A 15,538-nucleotide genomic window follows, 5' to 3' on the forward strand; every position below is an offset into this window, starting at 1 on the left:
TTAAGTTTCCGACGATGCGACGGGGGTAGGCCTGATCACTCCCGACGATGAGACAGCCTATAGGAAGGAGGACAGAGACCTGGCAGTGTGGTGCCAGGACAACAACCTCTCCCTCAACGTCAGCAAGACAAAGGAGCTGATGGTGGACAACAGGAAACGGAGGTTCGAGCGCGTCCCCATTCGACTGGGACGAAGTGGAGCGGGTTGAGAGATTCAAGTTCCTCGGTGTCCACGTCACTAAAGACCTACCATGGTCCAAACACACCAACACAGTAGGGAAGAGGACACGACAACACCTCTTCCCCCACAGGAGGCTGAAAAGATTTGGCATGGGTCCACAGATCCTAAAAAAGTGCTCCTGGTTTACCATCGAGAGCATCTTGACCACGGTCGGCCCTCTATAGCGGAAGATTGACGAGGGCGGCATTTTCTGAGCTAAACTGACCAAGACGCACCTCCAACACATAAAACCACCAATCTAGAATAAATAAATCATGTAGCAGATATAGGATATTATAGAAAGTGTTTGTAGCCTTTTCTGTAGCCTACAGGCTGGAGATAATATGGATGACAATGTAATGAGACAAACACTTTGTACATCATGCAGGTTTCTCCGATCAAATATCCTTAGTCACAGGAATCAGAACTAAGCCAACGCTACGGCCTGTTTTACAAATGGTGGACCTACCACCTGGATGGGCACTCATCACATTCCATTGTGGCCGACATGGTAAGGCTACACCCCAATAAGTACGAGCCAATGTATTGGTCCTGTTTGGTGTTTTACATTTACATTACATTTAAGTCATTTAGCAGACGCTCTTATCCAGAGCGACTTACAAATTGGTGAATTCACCTTCTGACATCCAGTGGAACAGCCACTTTACAATAGTGCATCTAAATCATTAAGGGGGGGAGGGGGGGGTGAGAAGGATTACTTATCCTATCCTAGGTATTCCTTGAAGAGGTGGGGTTTCAGGTGTCTCCGGAAGGTGGTGATTGACTCCGCTGTCCTGGCGTCGTGAGGGAGTTTGTTCCACCATTGGGGGGCCAGAGCGAACAGTTTTGACTGGGCTGAGCGGGAACTGTACTTCCTCAATGGTAGGGAGGCGAGCAGGCCAGAGGTGGATGAACGCAGTGCCCTTGCTTGGGTATAGGGCCTGATCAGAGCCTGGAGGTACTGCGGTGCCGTTCCCCTCACAGCTCCGTAGGCAAGCACCATGGTCTTGTAGCGGATGCGAGCTTCAACTGGTGTTTTACAAACGGTAGGCTTACCACATAGATGGGTAATCACAGAGGTCTATGTTTGGTTCAGGTGTGGTCCAGAATGGCCTTGAATTCAACATCCATGGACATAGATTTTTGTCCGGTCCGGACCAAATCTGAACCAATCATGAACGTCTATGTTTGGTTCAGATATTTTCCGGTCTGGACCAGCCTTGATTTGGTCTATAAGTTACGTATTTTCAACATTCTGAAAATAAGTATTTTCAAATTTTCTTTCAGAATCAAACATTAGCCTGATTTCACCGTTGGGAAAATACGTATTTTCACCTTTCATTCAGAACCTAAATTGAACTTGACTTCAATGTCTAGAAAATATGTCTCTAAGACGTCTTTTCAACCTCATTTTGCTTACTAGGACTATTCTAGTTCTGCGGAGGCTGCATTTTTTGGTCTCGCCAGCAGAACGGACTGGCACTGATCTTGACTGGCTGCATCCCCGCTTGGTGTGGCAACTGCTTGGCATCCGACCACAAGGCGCTACAGAGGGCAGTGCGTACGGCCCAGTACATCACTGGGGCTGAGCTTCCTGCCATCCAACACCTCTATACCAGGCGGTGTCAGAGGAAGGCCCTAAAAATGGTTAAAGACCCCAGCCACCCCAGTCATAGACTGTTCTCTCTGCTACCACATGGCAAGCGGTACCGGAGTGCCAAGTCTGGGACCAAAGTGTTTCTGAACAGCCTCTACCACCAAGCCATTAGACTGCTGAACAGTTCATCAAATGGCTACCCAGACTATTTACATTGACCCCCCTTTTTGTAATCCACTGACATCTATCTACACTCACTGGGCTCTACTCACACATACTACACTGACATTTTTATTTTTTTATTATTTTATTTTACCTTTATTTAACCAGGCAAGTCAGTTAAAAGAACACATTCTTACATTCCAACACACACATGCGTATTGACGCCACACACACACACATTCACACATAGACACACTTTCACACGCTTCACATACGCTGCTGCTACTCTGTTTATAACTAACCTGATTGCCTAGTCACTTTTACCCCTACCCATCTACTTCATTACTACCTGGTACTTCCTGTATATAACCTCATTACTACCTGGTACTTCCTGTATATAGCCTCATTACTACCTGGTACTTCCTGTATATAACCTCATTACTACCTGGTACTTCCTGTATATAACCTCATTACTACCTGGTACTTCCTGTATATAGCCTCATTACTACCTGGTACTCCTCCACATTGACTCAGTACTGGTACTTTCTGTATATAACCTCATTACTACCTGGTACCCTGCACATTGATTCAGTACTGGAACCCCCTGTATATAGCCTCATTACTACCTGGTACTTCCTGTATATAACCTCATTATTACCTGGTACTTCCTGTATATAATCGCATTACTACCTGGTACTTTCTGTATATAACCTCATTGCTACCTGGTACTTCCTGTATATAGCCTCATTACTACCTGGTACTTCATGTATATAGTCTCATTACTACCTGGTACTTCCTGTATATAGCCTCATTACTACCTGGTACTTCCTGTATATAACCTCATTACTACCTGGTACTTCCTGTATATAACCTCATTACTACCTGGTACTTCCTGTATATAGCCTCATTACTACCTGGTACTTCCTGTATATAGCCTCATTACTACCTGGTACTTCCTGTATATAGCCTCATTACTACCTGGTACTTCCTGTATATAGCCTCATTATTGTTTTTTATTGTGTCAATATACTGAATAAAAATATAAACACAACCTGTAAAGTGTTGGTCCACTGTTTCATGAGCTGAAATAAAAGATCCCAGAAATGTTCCATACACACAAAAAGCTTATCTCAAATGTTGTGCACAAATTTGTTTACATCCCTGTTAGTGAGCATTTCTCCTTTGCCAAAATAATCAATCCACTTGACTGACAGGTGTGGCATATCAAGAAGCTGATTAAACGGCATGATCATTACACAGGTGCACCTTGTGCTGGGGACAATAACAAGCCACTCTAAAATGTGCAGTTTTGTCACACAACACAATGCTACAGATGTCTCAAGTTTTGAGGGAGCGTACAATTGGCATGCTGACTGCAGGAATGTCCACCAGAGCTGTTGCCAGATAATTTAAAGTCAATTTATCTACCATAAGCCGCCTTCAACGTTGTTTGGCAGTATGTCCAACCAGCCTTACAACCGCAGACCATGTGTAACCACGCCAGCCCAGGACCTCCACATCCGGCTTCTTCACCTGCGGGATCGTCTGAGACCAGCCACCTGATGAAACAGATGTATTTCTGTCTGTAATAAAGCCCTTTAGTGGGGGGGGGGGGGGCTCCCCAGTGGGTGGGCCTGGTTCCCAAGCAGGTGGGCCTTTGCCCTCCCAGGCCACCCATGGCTGTGCCCCTGCCTAGTCATGTGACATCCCTAGATTAGGGCCTAATAAATGTATGTAAATTGACTGATGAACTGTAACTCCTTAAAACCTCTGAAATTGCTGCATGTTATGTTGATATTTTTGTTCAGTATAAATCTTCTTTTTTATTTGTTCGGTTCCTCTTATTTGTTCGGTTCCTCTCCCAAAAATGATACACAATAATGGGCCAGTATTTTTTAACCTTTATTTTACTAGGCACGTCAGTTAAAGAACAAATTCTTATTTTCAATGACGGCCTAGGAACAGTGGGTTAGCAGCCTTGTTCAGGGGCAGAATGACAGATTTGTACCTTGTCAGCTCGGGGATTGGATCTTGAAACCTTCCAGTTACTAGTCCAACGCTCTAACCACTAGGCTACCCTGCCGCCTCTACACTCTAACCACTAGGCTACCCTGCCGACTGTACACTCTAACCACTAGGCTACCCTGCCGCCTCTACACTCTAACCACTAGGCTACCCTGCCGCCCCAGTGGACCAGTGGATAGCAGGTCTGTCTATGGGCAGGGAGACCAGGATTTGAGACCCACAAGGTGTGTGACATTGTTGCCATTAGCAATAAAATCACCAAGTTATAATACACTTAACACATAGGACGATTAATACCTGTGTAGGCTCTGTCAGATGGTATATAGAGTTCAGGGACAGATGTCTGTCTGATTCAGCTCCTATGAAGTTGTGAATGAGACAGCACTTTCTACTCATTGTTTTGGCAGATGAAGTAGTAGACAAACACTGTAATCAAATAAATAACGAGCACATCCTGTAATAAGAGGACCGTGTCTGGGAGTGGGGAGGAGGAGTTAGCGTTAGGGTATTTTCTAGCTACTATTAGGGTATTAGGGTATTTTCTAGTTTACTCCAACGCCACTTTCATTACGGGAGGGGTGTGTTTGTCTACAATTCTAGCTGCCAAAACAATGTGTCCACTAAATGTCAAAGAAACGCACACACACCTTCCCCTCGGAACAGGCTTGTAGAACACCCCTAGTCTACACTAGGTGGCAGTATGTGCCATATGTTAGAAGAGGTTTACCATTGAGTTAAAAAGAAGAAGTTGTTGAGAAAAACAGTGAGTACTATCGTGGAAATGATCGAAATACGTGATAAAGTCGTGGTAAAGAATGAGATGGTCATTAAAAAAAATACTATGTTTAGCCCTATTTAAAGTTCATAGTCAAGTTTATGCAATTAACATAATCGAATCTGCTACTCTAAAAACGGAAGCTACTGGATGCTCGGTTGGTGAATTAGACGTTTGACGTTTCAAATCACCGCTTTCGCTCCACTAGCAAGCTATTCATACAGCGGACTATTTGTCCACTCATGCACTAGGCCCTATGTTAAACTATTTGACAACCGCCTCCAGAGTATTTCTCCGAAACACCGTGCCCATCTCGTCGAGGGGTAACTACAACATCATTTGTCGGTTTTACAGAAGAATGGATCGAGCCGTGGTAAGATGTGTCCCGTGGGAATCCAAACTTACTATTTCCTTCGTCCTAGATGGCAGCAACAAACACATGCTCAGGGACCAGACCGAGGAGCTAGGCAAAGCACTGGCACGGATCGCTAACAGTATCATCAAGGGCCAGGGCAAAGCTAAAAAATACAAGAAAAACAAAGGCGCGCCCACAGACGCCCAGGAGCCCGCTGCAGCGGTGAGGCTGTACTACAACGGAGACTTTGTGGCAGAGGATGCTCTAAACTCCGATGCCTGGCAGGAGGGGGCCGTTTTACACGTGGGTGACCGTAAGTACACAGTGGAGAGGAACCCTCCCACATTCACCACGGCAGAGCTGCCCGCTTCTCTACTGGCCGGGTTCCCCGTGTGCCCGAAGCTCAAGGTAGAATTCGGGGATTTAAAAGACTGTCGGTTTAAATGGTTCAAGGAGAGCAAGTCCGGTGCTGGTGATGAGGAGCATCGAGGAGATAATGGTTGGACCGAGGCCGGGAGCGAACGAGTGTTCATCCCGTCAAATATGGACATTGGCTCCAAGCTTAAACTGACATGCACGCCGGGTGACGGCAAACGGTGTGGGATGGACAATGAGTTAGTAACCACCGGTACAGTCGAGGCAGGGCCCGGTTCCTGTACCTTTGACAACAGACACATGTACACCAACAAGGTCACAGATGACATGACCGTCAGAGTAGTGTCATACAACATCTTAGCTGACGTTTACGCACAAACAGACCTCTCCAAAACCGTGCTGTACCCTTATTGTACTCCCTACGCATTGGAACTGGACTACAGACAAAGTCTGATAAAGAAAGAGCTGTCCGGCTATAATGCTGACGTCATCTGCCTTCAGGAAGTGGATAAGAACGTCTTCACAGACAGTCTGTCTCCGGCCCTGGATGCGTTCGGCTTCGACGGGGTCTTCAGGATTAAGGAGAAGCAGCACGAAGGTTTGGCCACCTACTACAGGAGGTCAAAGTTTAAACTGCTCAGTCAACACGACATCATGCTGAGTGAAGCTCTGACGTCAGACCCTGTCCACGAAGAACTGTCGGACAGAGTGAACAGCAACCCTGCCTTGAAGGAGAAGGTGATGCAGAGATCTACCACACTACAGGTACAGTAATATGGTGTGTTTTGGCTCCCGATTGGGATCCGAGGCCCTCAAGGATCTGCTTGGGCTCTCAGTTTGGATCTGCTTGGCTAAGATCTTATGTTCTCCTCTCCAGGTGAGTGTCCTTCACTGTCTGAACGATCCATCCAAGAAGATCTGTGTTGCCAACACCCACCTCTACTGGCATCCCAAAGGTGAAGTGTTATTTTATCAGCAGTAGGTTACGACACTAGTTACAGGAGCCCAGAGGTGTTACTACACTAGTTACAGGAGCCCAGAGGTGTTACTACACTAGTTACAGCCCAGAGGTGTTACTACACTAGTTACAGCCCAGAGGTGTTACTACACTAGTTACAGCCCAGAGGTGTTACTACACTAGTTACAGCCCAGAGGTGTTACTACACTAGTTACAGCCCAGAGGTGTTACTACACTAGTTACAGCCCAGAGGTGTTACTACACTAGTTACAGCCCAGAGGTGTTACTACACTAGTTACAGCCCAGAGGTGTTACTACACTAGTTACAGCCCAGAGGTGTTACTACACTAGTTACAGCCCAGAGGTGTTACTACACTAGTTACAGCCCAGAGGTGTTACTACACTAGTTACAGCCCAGAGGTGTTACTACACTAGTTACAGGAGCCCAGAGGTGTTCCTCATCAAGTAACATGGTGAGGTAAAACAGAGATCAAACTCAGGGCCTTAGCTATTTTTTAAATCTTTATTTAACTTCGCAAGTTAGTTAAGAACAAAATCTTATTTACAATGATGGTCTAGGAACAGCGGGTTAACTCCCTTGTTCAGGAGCAGAACGACAGATTTTTACCTTGTCGGCTTCAGGGATTCGATCTAGCAACCTTTCGGTCACTGGCCCAACGCCCTAACTACTAGGCTACCTGCCGCCCCATGTTGTGCTATGCAGCCCAACCCCTTCCTGCTATGCAGCACAACATGACCTATTTCACACTACTGGGTTGGCACGGTTACATCTACCATACTGAGCCGAGCTGGAACCATGCTGAGAACTAAGTATCCAAGCCAACCTCTCACAGTTTGAGTTGCTGGAACTAAACATCCAAGCCAACCTATCACAGTTTGAGTTGCTGGAACTAAACATCCAAGTCAACCTATCACAGTTTGAGTTGCTGGAACTAAACATCCAAGCCAACCTATCACAGTTTGAGTTGCTGGAACTAAACATCCAAGCCAACCTATCACAGTTTGAGTTGTTGGAACCATGCTGAGAACTAAGTATCCAAGTCAACCTATCACAGTTTGAGTTGCTGGAACTAAACATCCAAGCCAACCTATCACAGTTTGAGTTGCTGGAACCATGCTGAGAACTAAACATCCAAGCCAACCTATCAGTTTGAGTTGCTGGAACCATGCTGAGAACTAAACATCCAAGCCAACCTATCACAGTTTGAGTTGCTGGAACTAAACATCCAAGCCAACCTATCACAGTTTGAGTTGCTGGAACTAAACATCCAAGCCAACCTATCACAGTTTGAGTTGCTGGAACTAAACATCCAAGCCAACCTATCACAGTTTGAGTTGCTGGAACTAAACATCCAAGCCAACCTATCACAGTTTGAGTTGCTGGAACTAAACATCCAAGCCAACCTATCACAGTTTGAGTTGCTGGAACTAAACATCCAAGTCAACCTATCACAGTTTGAGTTGCTGGAACTAAACACCCAAGTCAACCTATCACAGTTTGAGTTGCTGGAACCATGCTGAGAACTAAGTATCCAAGCCAACCTATCACAGTTTGAGTTGGCACACTAGTGTGAATCAAGTCCATATTCCATCGTTAACAGTTCTATGTCCTCACCACAGGTGGGAATGTACGTCTGGTCCAGATGGCAGTCGCTCTGAAACAGCTGCAGCAGGTGATCACCCAGAGTTACCCCGACGCCTCGCTCCTCTTCTGCGGGGACTTCAACAGCACCCCGTCCTCGGGGGTCTTCCAGCTGGTGAGCCGGGGGGTTCTGCACAGCACCCACCCGGACTGGAACTCCAACGGACCGGACGAGCTCTGTCCCATGGAGGTCTCCAACCCCTTCCAGCTGAGTAGCGCCTGCGGGGAGCCGGCCTATACTAACTACGTAGGGGGCTTCCACGGCTGCCTGGACTATATCTTCATGGACCCGCGGGTGCTGCAGGTAGATCAGATGATCCCTCTGCCCAGCCACGAGGAGGTCACGACCTGTCAGGCCCTCCCCAGCGTCGCACACCCCTCTGACCACATAGCGCTGGTCTGTGACCTCAAGTGGAAGTAAAGCTCTCCCTCCTGTTTACAGCAGGTCTGTGGCTGATCAACCCAGTCTGTCTCTGTACCAGGGCCCCTACAGTCTGTCTCTGTACCATGTCTGTCTCTGTACCATGTCTGTCTCTGTACCAGGGCCCCTACAGTCTGTCTCTGTACCCTGTCTGTCTCTGTACCAGGGCCCCTACAGTCTGTCTCTGTACCATGTCTGTCTCTGTACCAGGGCCCCTACAGTCTGTCTCTGTACCAGGGCCCCTACAGTCTGTCTCTGTACCATGTCTGTCTCTGTACCAGGGCCCCTACAGTCTGTCTCTGTACCAGGGCCCCTACAGTCTGTCTCTGTACCATGTCTGTCTCTGTACCAGGGCCCCTACAGTCTGTCTCTGTACCAGGGCCCCTACAGTCTGTCTCTGTACCCTGTCTGTCTCTGTACCAGGGCCCCTACAGTCTGTCTCTGTACCCTGTCTGTCTCTGTACCAGGGCCCCTACAGTGTGTCTCTAAACCATGTCTGTCTCTGTACCAGGGCCCCTACAGTCTGTCTCTGTACCAGGGCCCCTACAGTCTGTCTCTGTACCATGTCTGTCTCTGTACCAGGGCCCCTACAGTCTGTCTCTGTACCAGGGCCCCTACAGTGTGTCTCTAAACCATGTCTGTCTCTGTACCAGGCCCCCTACAGTCTGTCTCTGTACCAGGGCCCCTACAGTGTGTCTCTGTACCAGGGCCCCTACAGTCTGTCTCTGTACCAGGGCCCCTACAGTCTGTCTCTGTACCAGGGCCCCTACAGTGTGTCTCTGTACCATGTCTGTCTCTGTACCAGGGCCCCTACAGTGTGTCTCTAAACCATGTCTGTCTCTGTACCAGGGCCCCTACAGTGTGTCTCTAAACCATGTCTGTCTCTGTACCAGGGCCCCTACAGTGTGTCTCTAAACCATGTCTGTCTCTGTACCAGGGCCCCTACAGTGTGTCTCTAAACCACGTCTGTCTCTCTACCAGGGGCCCTACAGTGTGTCTCTAAACCATGTCTGTCTCTGTACCAGGGCCCCGACAGTGTGTCTCTGTACCAGGGCCCCTACATTGTGTCTCTAAACCATGTCTGTCTCTCTACCAGGGCCCCTACAGTGTGTCTCTAAACCATGTCTGTCTCTCTACCAGGGCCCCTACAGTGTGTCTCTAAACCACGTCTGTCTCTGTACCAGGGCCCCTACAGTCTGTCTCTGTACCAGGGCCCCTACAGTCTGTCTCTGTACCATGTCTGTCTCTGTACCAGGGCCCCTACAGTCTGTCTCTGTACCAGGGCCCCTACAGTCTGTCTCTGTACCATGTCTGTCTCTGTACCATGTCTGTCTCTGTACCAGGGCCCCTACAGTCTGTCTCTGTACCAGGGCCCCTACAGTCTGTCTCTGTACCCTGTCTGTCTCTGTACCAGGGCCCCTACAGTCTGTCTCTGTACCATGTCTGTCTCTGTACCAGGGCCCCTACAGTCTGTCTCTGTACCAGGGCCCCTACAGTCTGTCTCTGTACCATGTCTGTCTCTGTACCAGGGCCCCTACAGTCTGTCTCTGTACCAGGGCCCATACAGTGTGTCTCTAAACCATGTCTGTCTCTGTACCAGGCCCCCTACAGTCTGTCTCTGTACCAGGGCCCCTACAGTGTGTCTCTGTACCAGGGCCCCTACAGTGTGTCTCTGTACCAGGGCCCCTACAGTCTGTCTCTGTACCAGGGCCCCTACAGTGTGTCTCTGTACCATGTCTGTCTCTGTACCAGGGCCCCTACAGTGTGTCTCTGTACCATGTCTGTCTCTGTACCAGGGCCCCTACAGTGTGTCTCTGTACCATGTCTGTCTCTGTACCAGGGCCCCTACAGTGTGTCTCTAAACCATGTCTGTCTCTGTACCAGGGCCCCTACAGTGTGTCTCTAAACCATGTCTGTCTCTGTACCAGGGCCCCTACAGTCTGTCTCTGTACCAGGGCCCCTACAGTGTGTCTCTAAACCATGTCTGTCTCTCTACCAGGGGCCCTACAGTGTGTCTCTAAACCATGTCTGTCTCTGTACCAGGGCCCCGACAGTGTGTCTCTGTACCAGGGCCCCTACATTGTGTCTCTAAACCATGTCTGTCTCTCTACCAGGGCCCCTACAGTGTGTCTCTAAACCATGTCTGTCTCTCTACCAGGGCCCCTACAGTGTGTCTCTAAACCATGTCTGTCTCTGTACCAGGGCCCCTACAGTCTGTCTCTGTACCAGGGCCCCTACAGTGTGTCTCTAAACCATGTCTGTCTCTCTACCAGGGCCCCTACAGTGTGTCTCTAAACCATGTCTGTCTCTGTACCAGGGCCCCGACAGTGTGTCTCTGTACCAGGGCCCCTACATTGTGTCTCTAAACCATGTCTGTCTCTCTACCAGGGCCCCTACAGTGTGTCTCTAAACCATGTCTGTCTCTGTTCCAGGGCCCCTACAGTGTGTCTCTAAACCACGTCTGTCTCTGTACCAGGGCCCCTACAGTGTGTCTCTGTACCGGGGCCCTTACAGTGTGTCTCTGTACCATGTCTGTCTCTGTACCAGGGCCCCTACAGTGTGTCTCTAAACCATGTCTGTCTCGCTACCAGGGCCCCTACAGTGTGTCTCTAAACCACGTCTGTCTCTGTACCAGGGCCCCTACAGTGTGTCTCTGTACCGGGGCCCTTACAGTGTGTCTCTGTACCATGTCTGTCTCTGTACCAGGGCCCCTACAGTGTGTCTCTAAACCATGTCTGTCTCGCTACCAGGGCCCCTACAGTGTGTCTCTATGCCAGGGCCCCTACACTGTGTCTCTGTACCGGGGCCCTTACAGTGTGTCTCTATGCCAGGGCCCCTACACTGTGTCTCTGTACCGGGGCCCTTACAGTGTGTCTCTATACCATGTCTGTCTCTGTACCGGGGCCCTTACAGTGTGTCTCTATGCCAGGGCCCCTACACTGTGTCTCTGTACCGGGGCCCTTACATTGTGTTTCAGGGTTCTGACCAACTAGTACTTCTCTTGTTTAAATAAAAATGATCAGTCTGGGAACTGGAATAGCAGTGAGCAGCCTCCCTGAGACCAGGGCCCATATCCATAAAGCTTCATGGAGTAGGACTGCTGACCTAGGATCAGGTCATAAAGAGTCTCAGAGTAGGACTGCTGACCTAGGATCAGGTCATAAAGAGTCTCAGAGTAGGACTGCTGACCTAGGATCAGGTCATAAAGAGTCTCAGAGTAGGACTGCTGATCTAGGATCAGGTCATAAAGAGTCTCAGAGTAGGACTGCTGATCTAGGATCAGGTCATAAAGAGTCTCAGAGTAGGACTGCTGATCTAGGATCAGGTCATAAAGAGTCTCAGAGTAGGACTGCTGACCTAGGATCAGGTCATAAAGAGTCTCAGAGTAGGACTGCTGATCTAGGATCAGGTCATAAAGAGTCTCAGAGTAGGACTGCTGACCTAGGATCAGGTCATAAAGAGTCTCAGAGTAGGACGGCTGATCTAGGATCAGGTCATAAAGAGTCTCAGAGTAGGACTGCTGACCTAGGATCAGGTCATAAAGAGTCTCAGAGTAGGACTGCTGATCTAGGATCAGGTCATAAAGAGTCTCAGAGTAGGACTGCTGATCTAGGATCAGGTCATAAAGAGTCTCAGAGTAGGACTGCTGATCTAGGATCAGGTCATAAAGAGTCTCAGAGTAGGACTGCTGATCTAGGATCAGGTCATAAAGAGTCTCAGAGTAGGACTGCTGATCTAGGATCAGGTCATAAAGAGTCTCAGAGTAGGACTGCTGATCTAGGATCAGGTCATAAAGAGTCTCAGAGTAGGACTGCTGATCTAGGATCAGGTCATAAAGAGTCTCAGAGTAGGACTGCTGACCTAGGATCAGGTCATAAAGAGTCTCAGAGTAGGACTGCTGATCTAGGATCAGGTCATAAAGAGTCTCAGAGTAGGACGGCTGATCTAGGATCAGGTCATAAAGAGTCTCAGAGTAGGACTGCTGATCTAGGATCAGGTCATAAAGAGTCTCAGAGTAGGACTGCTGATCTAGGATCAGGTCATAAAGAGTCTCAGAGTAGGACTGCTGATCTAGGATCAGGTCATAAAGAGTCTCAGAGTAGGACTGCTGATCTAGGATCAGGTCATAAAGAGTCTCAGAGTAGGACTGCTGATCTAGGATCAGGTCATAAAGAGTCTCAGAGTAGGACTGCTGACCTAGGATCAGGTCATAAAGAGTCTCAGAGTAGGACTGCTGACCTAGGATCAGGTCATAAAGAGTCTCAGAGTAGGACTGCTGATCTAGGATCAGGTCATAAAGAGTCTCAGAGTAGGACGGCTGATCTCGGTTTTCCCTTTTGTAGAGCATTCTGATTATATACTGTATGGACAGGGGGAGCTGATCCTGGATCTGTAGTCCTACTGCCGAGATGCTTTCTGAATTCTTATCCAGTGTTTGAGAGACATTAATCTAGTCAAATCCATAATCAATGGGATGTGGAGGATCAGTTTATTAACAGTTTGCTGTGTAATGAAAGGGTTTGTTCTTCATTATATCCTTCAACCAACATGTGGATCCACGTATGCCTGCTGTTTATCATACAGATAGGACCTTAATGCCCTTTGATTCTTCAGTTGTAATTGAATTGAATAAAGATGAGTCTTGCTCTCCATCACACAAACCCATCAGTGTTGGAAACAATTGTTTTGTTGCTTCTGAATTGAGTTACACTTTCGTCTGCACTGTGATCGTGTTTTTACCCACAAAGAAAACGCACTGCAGATACATTTACACATTTGTGCTTTATTGGCTTACATTCATTCAGTGGTAAAACGGATTCTATCACAGTGTAACACAGAGGGCACTAAAATACAAATATTATGCATGTAATATAACATACCATGAAACAGATGGGACAGCTCAGCAAGGCACTTCTCTGGTGGGTTCTGGAAAAAACATGCTATAGAAAACAGACTAATATCTAGTAGACCAAGTTAAGGAAACAGACTAATATATAGTAGACCAAGTTAAGAAAACAGAGTAATATATAGTAGACCAAGTTAAGAAAACACTAATATATAATAGACCAAGTTAAGAAAACAGACTAATATATAATAGACCAAGTTAAGAAAACAGTAGAGTAATATATAGTAGACCAAGTTAAGGAAACAGACTAATATCTAGTAGACCAAGTTAAGGAAACAGACTAATATATAGTAGACCAAGTTAAGGAAACAGACTAATATATAGTAGACCAAGTTAAGGAAACAGACTAATATATAGTAGACCAAGTTAAGAAAACAGACTAATATATAGTAGACCAAGTTAAGGAAACAGACTAATATATAGTAGACCAAGTTAAGAAAACTTCAAATATTTCCAAAGGAAGTTGCTCAATGGTGCATCAGAGTAAACCTAGCCTTCTTTTCATCCATAAGCAGGAAGCTCAACTGGTTACAGTATTTCTTGAAGAGCTGGTCAGAGAGACAGTCCTTCCTCCTCTATTGAAGAGCTGGTCAGAGAGACAGTCCTTCCTCCTCTATTGAAGAGCTGGTCAGAGAGACAGTCCTTCCTCCTCTATTGAAGAGCTGGTCAGAGAGACAGTCCTTCCTCCTCTATTGAAGAGCTGGTCAGAGAGACAGTCCTTGCAGAGCAAGGGGAACCACTACTTCAAGGTCTCAGAGCAAGTGACGTCACCGATTGAAACGCTATTTCGTGCGCACCACCGCTAACTAGCTAGCTATTTCACACCCGTTACATTAACTCACTTGCCTAGTTAAATAAAGGTAAAATACATTTTAGAAAATCACCACAGCAGCCTAATTACCATGGCCTGGCGATGATGTCTCCTTGAAACCTTCATCTACCACACTCAGCTTCATCCGGTCCAGTCTCCTCCCTTGAATCGTTCAGCTAGTCTATCCGACCTGAATCCGACCCTGCACTCTGCCTCGCAACATGACCGCCCTCCTGAAGCGTCTTAGAGTAACGTCACTTTTTAAAGCTAGCTATTCCGCAGCGTGGGCCGTGGAGTGAGTTTCCCAGATCCATCTGCTATAAAACGCAAGCCTCCTCTAGTAGGGGAGGACTTTTGAGTTTGGCGTCATTCAAGCTAAGCACGGACTTCCCATCCAACAATTTCCCAGTCATACTTAACAGGGGTCCTGAGCAGAAGCGTCCCCCCCAGTCCCAGTTTATCTGTGACGTTACTGACAGACATGGCGTTGGGTAGGTCATGTTTATTGGCGAGGACCAGCAGAGCTACTTCTCTCAGCTGATCCTCCTGGATCTGTGTGGGGATCATTAACAAACACTTACAGTACTTTAAAAAATACATTTATTTTATTTATTATATTTTATTTGACTAGGCAAGTCAGTTAAGAACAAATTCTTATCTTCAATGACGGCCTAGGAACAGTGGGTTAACTGCCAGTTCAGGGGACAGAACGACAGATTTGTACCTTGTCAGCTCGGGGGTTTGAACTTGCAACCTTCCGGTTACTAGTCCAACGCTCTAATCACTAGGCTGCTCTCATGTTGGTGGCCGATGTGAGCGCAGACGAACGGCTGTGTGTGTGTGTGTGTGTGTGTGTGTGTGTGTGTGTGTGTGTGTGTGTGTGTGTGTGTGTGTGTGTGTGTGTGTACAGTAGCTAAGGACAGATGACGCACCATATTCTGTTCCTTTGTATCCTCTCAAGGATCGCTGCTGTCCACCACAAAGGCCCTGGATGACCACGTCACATGACCGTTTCTGTCCAATAGGTCGGAGTAGAACAGTAGCCTTACAGATGCAAATCACACAGATCTTTAGTTGGAACACAGACGAGCTTTGAAAGGAAGAAAATGGGAATTTCAGTGTATATCTAATGAATTGAATATTGGTCCCATAGTTAAGGCTGTTAGGGTTATATACTGCATCTCTATGTTCCTGGGGTTAGGACTAGGTGTGTGTGTGTGTGTGTGTGTGTGTGTGTGTGTGTGTGTGTGTGTGTGTGTGTGTGTGTGTGT

At 47.4% G+C, this 15,538-nt stretch overlaps 1 protein-coding gene and 1 long non-coding RNA gene across 3 annotated transcripts in view; one reads left to right on the plus strand and one right to left on the minus strand.

Annotated features, from left to right (window-relative positions):
• Positions 1–5,266, minus strand: part of LOC135541276 (uncharacterized) — a 19,652-nt gene extending 14,386 nt beyond the window's left edge. The window contains exons 1-2 of the long non-coding RNA XR_010455950.1: positions 5,184–5,266; positions 3,407–3,537 (exon numbers count right to left, since the gene is read on the minus strand). This is a non-coding gene — a long non-coding RNA (uncharacterized LOC135541276). The remainder of the gene's footprint in view (positions 1–3,406; positions 3,538–5,183) is intronic.
• Positions 4,961–9,796, plus strand: pde12 (phosphodiesterase 12). Of its 2 annotated transcripts, XM_064967391.1 has the most exons (4): positions 4,961–6,273; positions 6,386–6,464; positions 8,108–8,574; positions 9,215–9,796. In XM_064967391.1, exons 1-3 carry the CDS (start codon positions 5,035–5,037, stop codon positions 8,548–8,550), a joined length of 1,761 nt encoding a protein of 586 aa, XP_064823463.1. In that variant the 5' UTR covers positions 4,961–5,034; the 3' UTR covers positions 8,551–8,574; positions 9,215–9,796. The 2 variants fall into 2 exon arrangements, with proteins under 2 accessions (XP_064823463.1, XP_064823462.1); XM_064967390.1 differs by lacking the exon at positions 9,215–9,796 and having other exon boundaries at positions 8,108–8,812.
• Positions 9,797–15,538: the final 5,742 nt, after the last annotated feature.

This window comes from Oncorhynchus masou, chromosome 6, assembly GCF_036934945.1.
Source record: "Oncorhynchus masou masou isolate Uvic2021 chromosome 6, UVic_Omas_1.1, whole genome shotgun sequence".
NCBI lineage: Eukaryota > Metazoa > Chordata > Actinopteri > Salmoniformes > Salmonidae > Oncorhynchus > Oncorhynchus masou.